We start from the raw sequence: 9,715 nt of genomic DNA, 5'->3' as shown, positions 1-9,715 counted from the left end.
GGAGGAAATTTATGTAAAATTAAATTTCTCTTTTTTGAGTATCACACAGTGTCAAAGCTGGGAAAACCTCTGTAACCTGTCTTCCCTCCCTGTAATATGAAATGTGAACAATCAAAGAGGCCTTTTCACCAACCATGTTTACCAAGTGATGGTCCACTTATGCAGGCTAAAGTTTGCCATACGGTCAGCTGTTCATTTGGGTCCATGCACCTTTTGTATGTGAATACACATTGCACAATTTTCCTTCACTTGACCTCCATCTGACTGAAAAATGCAGCAGCTAGAGGTTAAAATTATTAAGCTTCACAGAGGGAAGGGGGCAGATTGGTGGATATCAATAGATGCATCAACATTTTGATGATCCTGGAACCAGCAGGAGAAAGATTTCAATAGCTGGTCTGAACTCTGAGGTGAAAAGTCAACTCTGAAATGTCCACACACATCTCAGCATGCAGGGTCATACCGTTTGTCTTGCAGATTGGTCATCTTCACACCTTTTGCCTGACTGTTTTGGGCAATTTTTTCCTTCAGGTAGCATACCTTCATCACACCTACCATTATGTCCATGGCCATTGTGCAACAAAATGGTGTTGATTGCTCTTATCACATGGTAATTATTAGCACCAGGTGTAAGATAAGAATGATGCTCTTTTGACCTGCTGTATCCAGAACAATCAAAATCATCATCATTTTGTAGTGGCAAAAATGGTGTTCATATGTGTTTCAAATCACCAAAAAAGCTTGTGTTCCAGGAGTTTCAATCTGTGCACAAGTCAACTACGGTGGCAGCGGGGCAACAGGGATCAGCTCTGCATCCCCGGGTGTCCCCGGGGAGCGTGTTTTTTTTGTCGCTATGTCCACCGTCATGTTCGGCCAAACATCAGGGTGGACATTGGCGAGTTGCTTGTTTACACGGGCTCGATGACCTTTGTTTGCTGGTCATGGAGCTGGGAAAGCCCCAACTCAATGAACAGTACATCAAATACTGTTCATTCAGCTTGGCTTTTCCGAGGTTGGTGGACAGTACAGACTGCTCACCAAGCTCAGACAGGCCCAGAACAATGACCAATAGGTGCTGGTCATTGGACCAGGGCTTCTCCGACTGGATGGTCAACACAAACTGGCCATTGAGTTCAGAGAGGCCGCGCTTGACAGGCATCATGCCCTGGTCATCGATCTGCAGCCTCTCCGAGCTCAAATCCGATGACCAGTAGATACTGGTCATCCAGCGAGAAGCCCTGGCCCAACGACCAGCAAATGCTGATCATCTAGTCAGCCTTTCCGAGCGCGGTAGGCAGCCTACACTGGCCACTCAGCTTGGAAAAGTGCAGCAGGATGGACAGTACATACTGTCCATCAAGCCGGGACTTTCCCCGCGCTGAGTACAGTACATACAGTCCTTAAAGCTGGGAGAGGCCCGGCTTAATGACCAACATGCAGTACTGGTCACTGCTCTGGGATTTTCCCAGCCTAGTGAACTGTGATCAAGTGGAGGGTGTCTCCACTCAATGGCCAGTAGAACCAGTCACCGAGTAAGGAACCCCCCCACTCAACAGCCAGTATACACACCAGTCCTCGAGTGGAGAATCCCTCCACTCAATGACATTAAAAACCAGTCATCGAGTGGAGGATGTCTCCACTTGGTGGCTGGTAATTTAGATATGGTCATTGAGTGGACACAACCTCCAATCAATGGTTGTCCAACAGTCATCAAGTGGAGGGAATCTCCACTCAATGACTTTACAACCCATTCATTGAGTGGAGGGGGTCTCAAATTGATTCCTGAAACACACCACTAAGTGTAGAATACCAGGGTGTACCAGGCATCAAGTGGGGGTACTCTCAACTCAATTACCAACATGTTCACCATGGAGTGGATCAAAGATCAGCCTGAGTTGAACATAAGGTCAACATATTTGAAGCCTAAATCACACATGCTCACACATAATTTGACATCAGACAGTCTTCCCAAAGGAACATACGGTCTGGCACTCTCCAGGGAGTGCCACACTTTCCCCCCTGGTGTTTGCTACTTGAAGATTGTTTTCCCATTCAAGAAATTTCATCATCAGTTCTAAGCCAAACTGGTCCTAAAGTTGAACACCTTTAGCCTCCCTTTTGAGTAATTCTTGCATCAATACATGATAATTATACTTGAAAGTTTGATAATTGAAGCTTATTAAACTCAGTGTGATCTTGGCGACTCTGCCTCTCTCAATTCTCCAGTTGTTATTTCTTTGTAGTATTTAAAAGCAAGGTGCAAATGTGATATGCTCTTTGATGTCTATCCCTGGATGAGATATTTTAGCTGGTGGGCTGTGTCTAATTGGTTTCAGAAGATACTAAATACAGGCAAAAAGTGGAATGAGAGATGAAAGATGGTGTCATGCTAATTCAAGGAGTGCATAAAAAAAGTGGGGAAATGTCAAATATAATAAGGGTTGAAGGATAGCAAAGCAAAATTGGAATTCTCAAAATCAACTCCTCTGAAAAAATGAGTTTCTTGTAATGCACATTATTGGCCCTCATGTAAAAAATTAAAGTAAAAGTCAACTTGGTATTACTGGTTTTAGAATAATGGAATGTGGAAATGTTGCAGTAAAATGAGTCAAACCCATTTTCTTGGAAATGGAAAAAAACCTCATATTAATCAGGAGTTGTGTATGACTTCAGAAAATATCCCCAAAATCATTTGTGCACATATGGCTGAACGTTATAAACAATTTTTGAAGGGTCCACCTAAGCCCCTGGCTCTGCATGAGCACTCAGGCTGGCATCACTTGGCTCAGTGATGAAAAATGTGACACACCAGCACACATGTGTAAATTTGTGTGGCACATTCTTCAGCTGCTAAATTTTGTCCCAAGGGAGTTAGAATTCTGGGACAAGTCCAGGGGAACCTCAGATTACCCAGGGTTTGTGTACGAATTCAGAAAATCTCCTCAACAGGATTTCTGTACTGATGGATGAAGATCAGATACCATTCTTAAAGGATTCAGCTAATTCAACCCTGGGATTTCAGGGCACTCATCTTGGCATGATATGGCTGGGTGATGGTCTACGTGTCACACAAACGCGCGCGCGTACGTTTGTGTGACACAATGTGTCACAGAAACCCGCACAGGTTACATGGTTGTGTGACAGCTGGCCCTACAGCACAAAAGTCAAACCGTAGTACCAGAGAAAAATCAGACCTCCCACTAGAGCTGACACTTTGCACCCGGGTACCCGCGGCGGGTGTGGGTACCTGCCTGAATGGACACCCGGAACCCGCTGGAAGTTACCTGCGTACTTCCATGGGTACCCGTCCACAGGTACCTAGTACCCGCCAATGGGCACTAGGGGCAAGCAGAGCTGTGCAGAATAGCAATTTGTGCGCGGGTACCTGCCTGAATTTGGACCCAGACTGGACACCCCAGAATAGCAATTTGTGCGCGGGTACCTGCCTGAATTTGGACCCAGACTGGACACCCGCACCTGCACCCAGCGGATACCTGCGCTCTTCCACAGGTACCCGCCAACGGGTACTAGGGACCAGCTCTACCTCCCATAGTATCACTACACTCCATCCAAAGTTTTCACCATGTGTAATAGAAACAACTTAGAAATAACTGGCAGCTTTTTGGTGTGTGCCCTGAAAATAAATACAAAAACCATTTCAGAGAAAACTACTGGGTATGGGCTTTCAAAGAGTTCAAAAATCATGATAATTGAGTTATGAGGAACTTTGGTCAAGCTTGAGGATCAAGTAAAACTTATCATTAAAATGGCCTTGTTTTCAGCATAGGTGTGGTATACATTTTACACATACATTACACAATACATCAAGTATTGTTCCAGATCCTTTCAGGATATTTTATGGCAGACATGAACCTTGCCTTCAAACCAGAATCTAAGTGAGATCCAACCAAATCTATGACTGAGTTAAGAGATGGCACTTGCACGCAAGTGCTGAGGAAACTCCCATGGTGACACAAGCTCTAAAACGTTCTTTTCTTTGGGCCATCAGATCAACCAGAAAGCTAACCAAGCCCTTGCCAACTTTGGCGCTCATTTTTTCCTCGGAGAGTGCGGGAATCTGGCCAAGTTGGGGGGCGATCTGCAGCTACATAAGAAGAGCAAATCAGGCCGCGTGGCTGTCGAGTCGGGCTCTAACAAGAGCAGCCGCGGCTGAGGCCGTCGCCAATTGAGACACCGACGGGGGAGATTTCCGTCTGCGCACCCGGGCTTGCATTGCTCCAGATCTCCTCTGCCTGCCCCTTCGCCATCCCGCAAAAGGATTACCCGGCCTTCCAGAAGTGCCTGTTTGTGATTGGTGATTGCGTCAACGGCTTCGGCGCCATGAAGGCTGGTCACATTGGTTGGAACATGGCCAGGTCTTCCCGTCGCCAATCCTTTCTCCAATTCTGCTCTAGAGGCCGGGCACCTGGACCAAGTTGAGCTCAAACAGCATGTATCCAGTTCGCCCATGATCAACTTCACCCTTGGCCTCATGAGTCGCCCTCTCTTCCATTGCTTGCCTATATTTTCCTCTGCACATCGGCTTCCTTTTTGGAAGAACCACGTCTTCCCCCAGCTGCGCTCCTCCAAAGAACCCGCTCAGGTTGCTGCCAGGGAGAAAACTGTTGTATCTGAAGCCAAAAGTGCCAATGGGCAAGGCAAAGGCCGGACAACCACCTTGAGAGAGATGTGGAGCCGCTATGAACTTTGATGAGGAAAAGATCTTTGATGGTCAAAAATGAAAACCAAGTTTGCAATGTTGTTATAGAATGCAGCTACCATTTCATTAAATTTTCCCCTTGCACTTTTACTAAAATCAAGGTCACACTGCTCAACAAGAAAACATACTCTTGCACCTGAGAGTGCCTGAATGATGAATCACTTGAGACCACCAAGTTTTAATGAGCTTATGAATGAGATGGAAAGAAATGTCTCATTGTCATCAGCTCAATTGAAACTTTGTAATAATCATATTCTCAGCTCTCTATTTGAGGATGAACAATGTGTTAAAGTTAGGATATCTTCCAAAACATATGAATGATAAAAACACTGAGAGGGGCTGAATTAACTAAGCCTCCTGGGACTGGGGGTGCAGATCACCTCAATGTGAAGCATCTCCCATCTCCAATGGAAGGCTTATGAGTTATTGGGATTCTTCTGCATGAGAGCTTTGGCAAATTCATGGCTTTTGGCCACCTTTTTGAATCCAAGTGACATTAAAGGCAGCAGGAGCAGGACCATCAAATCCATAATTTTGATAAGAATGGGAATGAAGTTACATATTGGGGAGTTCTACCCACTGCATTTGGGACTAAAACAATGATCAATGATGAAGAGTGCTGAAATTTGAGGGCTTTGAATTGATATAACATCTGGATTGATAGAGTGCTCCAAAGAGGGAGAATTATATCAAGGAATTAAAGCCATTCAAATTTGGATTTGCAGCGGCAAAGCCGCCTTGGCCTCTAGTATATTGAGAAAATGGTGTCATTATATTAATAAAATTAATACAATTAAATACAGAGGGGCCTGATAAAAACAGGAGTGTTGAATCCCTCAAAGGTATCTTGCAAAAACAGAGGATTTAGGTACCTGTTACACACTGGGGCCTGTGAACAGGGGTGTTTTGAATCCCAGTAAAGAATGGTGGAGAATCTCAAGAGAAGGGGTTTAAAATTACTAGTATAAAGCCCTTGAAGTCTTGAGGTTCTTCAGGGTAGAAACTGGGAAGTTGGAAGCGCTTGAAGAGGTTGATTCTGGAGGCTGGGTGGACACTGGGCAGTTTCTGGCGAAAAATGGGGCTAAAAAACAACTACTAAGGGGCTTACCAGACTAGGAACAGGCTATTGAGCACGTGTTGAAGGCGGGTAAGCTATAGTAGGTATGTCAAAGCGTGAGGAAAGGGCTTTTGGGGCGGACAGAGTGCCCTTTGGATACTCGTGGAAGCTCTCTGGGGCGCTCAGGGGAAGTACAGGGCTTCTGGCCAACTTGTGGGCGCTTTCACACGTATTTTTGGCCTGTCTGATGTCGCCATACACAGCGGGGCAGATTGGGCAAAGCCAATGCGTCCAGCTGGCGTCCCAGCACTCCATGCGCCACGGTGGCGTGACAGGGACCCAGGGCCGTACAGGCGCCACTCTGTCATGCTAGGGGGAGCCACCGGGACTGTGGGCATAGGTGGCGCCCCTCGGGTGCCACTGAGATGCCACAAGGTGGTGGCAAAAAAAATGCTTGAAGATCCGCAACTCGTCATCCTTGTTCGCTCCCTTGCGCCACCGCCCCTTGCTCCTGATAGTCAGATCCTGCAAGAGCAGCTCCAAGTTGGGAGTGAATCAAAAAGGAACTACTTTGGGGTGTATGAGGTTCAAGCCTTGACCAAAACAGATGCCATAGTCAATGTGGATGACTTCGCATGTGCTGTCTGAAACAAGTATGTTTCCAGGATGCCGGTCCCCTTGGCGCCCACCCGGGCCAACCTTTCGCCAACCGCGCCGTTGGGCCCACGTCAACCCAAGCTCAAATTCAAGTGGTGGTGTAGATCCGTACAGAGGGGGGCTGAGACGTGTGGTCATTTTTTCTAGAATGGGCCACAGTATTTCCCAATTTTCCCAATCTGGCGTACTGTATATGTACTAGTCTTTCTGTTGCATGAGGAACGTTCCATGACATCATTCCATGTGTAGGGCATTTGTACAACATTTAACGTGTCACGTTTTGGGCTGATTATGTCATATTCTTTCCAGGATGCGTACTTGTAACCCTTTGGGGACATGTAAAAGCCTGCACGGGGGTTTGCGCTCATATAATACAAAATGGTTTGTCACAGGTTTCTGTAGTGTGCAGCGCGCGGGCTCTGAGAAACCTGTCACACATGGGCTGTGTTATTCAGCGCACAGCACGCGGGTTTTGGCAAAGCATACCTGTATTGTGCTGTCTTCTAAGCTAAACATAACACTTCAGTTTTGTTACTGAAACTGGGGTATAAGCATATGTACATACGCTTATGAGCATACATATCACTCCTTTTGAGTGTACCTGTTAAATTTTCAATGCACATTTACACAAGGAAGCAGTAAAAATTAAGGGTACCTTGAAGTGAGGTACCCTAAGTTAAATTGGGTTTAGATTCAGAATCCGGAATCATATTCCAGGTTTTATATCTGTAAGTATAAGTAATAGCAGTAATAAGGTCTTATCTAATGATATTTCATGTTTGCTTTGGATATTATGTCACAGTGGCTCTGACATAGTAGCCAGCTGACAAAGGGTTCAATAAGGTCAAGCTCACTGTAATAGACGCCGACGGCCTCCTCCACAATAAACTTGTCTTGGCCACTTATAATCTGCTGTCAGCCATTAAGAGCAAAAGGCTGGGCTGGTGCCGTGTCCCCTTTGACTGGGTAAGAAACCTCATCTTTGGCTCCAAGCATTGCCAATTTTCTTAACAAAAAAACATATTTGTTTAAGTTTAACTGGTAGGACATCAATGACCCTACATACAACCCAGACCTGACAATATCAAACATCCAGAATGGCTACCAAGACTTGACAGCCCGGCTCCTCAACTGCGACCCCAAAGCTTCCCAACTCAAGGTCCAAGTTTGGGGTGCGGACATGAACCCCTCCACTCTGGGCTTTCTTGGGTCTTGCTTCTAACAAGCAATCCTGGCCGCTGTTTTGGCTGTCCACATTGCGCTCTTGCTGTGATATTTACCACAGGCTTCTATGGAATCCAAAACCACCTGTCACTGAAATTCTTTCTGCTGGTCTTGGCCTTGTCAAGCTCAGAGCCCAACAAGCCAAGGGTATCAAGCGCCTTGCCAAGCACAATTCACAAGGCCACTTGACAACTCTGGGCATAGGATATGTCAACATTAATGGTGCATCTAGACTCAGAACCTCCATCATTGTGATTCTCTACTGGAGCTCTAACCCTTCCGTCTCCCCAACCCGCTCTCACACACCATATCCTTTGATTGATAGATATGTAATTGGCATGCCTGTTTTCCCATTGAAAACATCTGGTTTATGGATAGCCTTCATGGTCTTCCCACTAGCATTTAACTTTTTTTGGGTTAATGATGTGGATCATGGCCCCTCTTGCTCATATCATGCTATCACTCAAAGTCCTGAACTCCTGACATGTACAGTGGGTGCGCTATAATTTTTGGCGCACCATTTTTTAATTTTTGAGGGACAAGGAGGACTTTTAAAGCTCCATTTTATTTCTCAGGAGGGCTCAAGGGGTCAAGGAAAAAGATGCAAAAGACATTATAATTACACAGCAAGTAGAAGAAAAGATAAAACATGATGAAATTATCAGAAAATGTTTGACTTGCTGGATATTTTTTCAAAAAATATGAGAGAATCATGAGGGTATGCGGAGGGAGTTGGGAATGGTTTCATGAGGTATTGGGGGTGTTGCTGGTGTTGATTGCTGACCAATGATGAGAGGTGAGCTGGGTCATGGGTGATATGCCTCTCAGTTAAACTTGGGTGAACTTGGGTTGTTACATGTTTTCACCCCGCACCAAAAACTATAGCGCACCCACTGTACACATCTTAACTATGTTGAGATGTTTTCTCTTACACCACAGCAACCCAAGACTTGGGAGCGCGTAAACAAACATTGTGGACTTGGATAATGTATTAGACAAAGAACTTGGTCATATTTGTTTATCATCTGTCTTGACCTCCAACTGATTTCAGCAAGACTTTGCACCAGAGAAATTGGGGATGTGATGTTTCCTGCTAGATTTTGGGCTTTTGCTATTGTTGTCATGTCTTGTGTTGATAGCCTATCTGTGGCGGCTGACAGAGTCAAAGAGACACCTGGCAATGATTGATGAGCTGGCCCAGGACTAGGAGACACCTGACAAGTGAAGGCAACTGCGTGGGATGGGGCTCTTGGGAATGAGGAAGATGGCAGAAAGGAGTGGTTGCCTTGGAGGGGAAGGGAGGGGGAGCTCTTCCCTGCAGCGGCAAAGCTGCTTTGGCCTCTAGTTATATATGTAAGATACATTATTCATGAATCTTACACATGTAATACTTAGAATATTATTGTAGATTCTGAACCACTTTCCTTTTTCTCTATCCTTTTCTTCTGAGATCAAATTTGTATATACTCACAGAGAGATTTTGTGCTTCACATTTATCCTGTCTATTTGTTGATAAGTCACTGTTTTGCAACTTTTTTTCACATTTGTACCTTGAGGAAACCATTATTGTTGTTGTGGTGACTTTGCAGGGGGAACCCTTGTTCTGGATTTTTTTTGGATTTTGTAAAAACTGCCTCTTTAATAAACCTGGATATGTACATAATAAGTTCTGGTCTGTGGAGAGGAAGAGACAACCTGGGGTCTGGGGTTCTGGGGGTTCTGGATCAAATATGGTAGATTTTGGGATGAGGAAGGAGCTTGGATCTCCAGCCTCTCAAAACATGAGTGTGCAATCTGTGACATGTGTTTAGTCCATACAGTAGTTACACAGTGATTTCATTCTCACCCATCTTTTAACTTTTAAGTCAGGAATCAAACCTGAGAGAAACTTCACCGCAGGAGCTTTCTGGATGCAGTGCTAACAGTGAGCCATGGTTAGCTCCCAAGCTGATGTGGCATCCACCACATGGGTGGTATCCTGAGAGCTAAACTTGGCTTTCACCAAGCCTTGAGTTCTGTTGAACTGGCAGTACAGGGGTTTCCTTTTTCACCCTCTG

At 45.3% G+C, this 9,715-nt stretch overlaps 1 protein-coding gene across 1 annotated transcript; it reads left to right on the top strand.

The window, feature by feature from the left end:
• Positions 1-6,227: 6,227 nt before the first annotated feature.
• Positions 6,228-9,171, top strand: PtA15_11A230 (uncharacterized protein; the record flags this gene model as incomplete). Its single annotated transcript, XM_053161118.1, has 2 exons — positions 6,228-6,320; positions 9,109-9,171. The coding sequence occupies 2 exons, from the start codon at positions 6,228-6,230 to the stop codon at positions 9,169-9,171; spliced, it is 156 nt and encodes a 51-aa protein (XP_053025096.1).
• Positions 9,172-9,715: the final 544 nt, after the last annotated feature.

The sequence above is a fragment of the Puccinia triticina genome, chromosome 11A, assembly GCF_026914185.1.
Source record: "Puccinia triticina chromosome 11A, complete sequence".
Taxonomy (NCBI): domain Eukaryota; kingdom Fungi; phylum Basidiomycota; class Pucciniomycetes; order Pucciniales; family Pucciniaceae; genus Puccinia; species Puccinia triticina.
The sequence above is the reverse complement of the archived record's forward strand: the minus strand, read 5'-3'. Positions and strand labels throughout refer to the sequence as shown.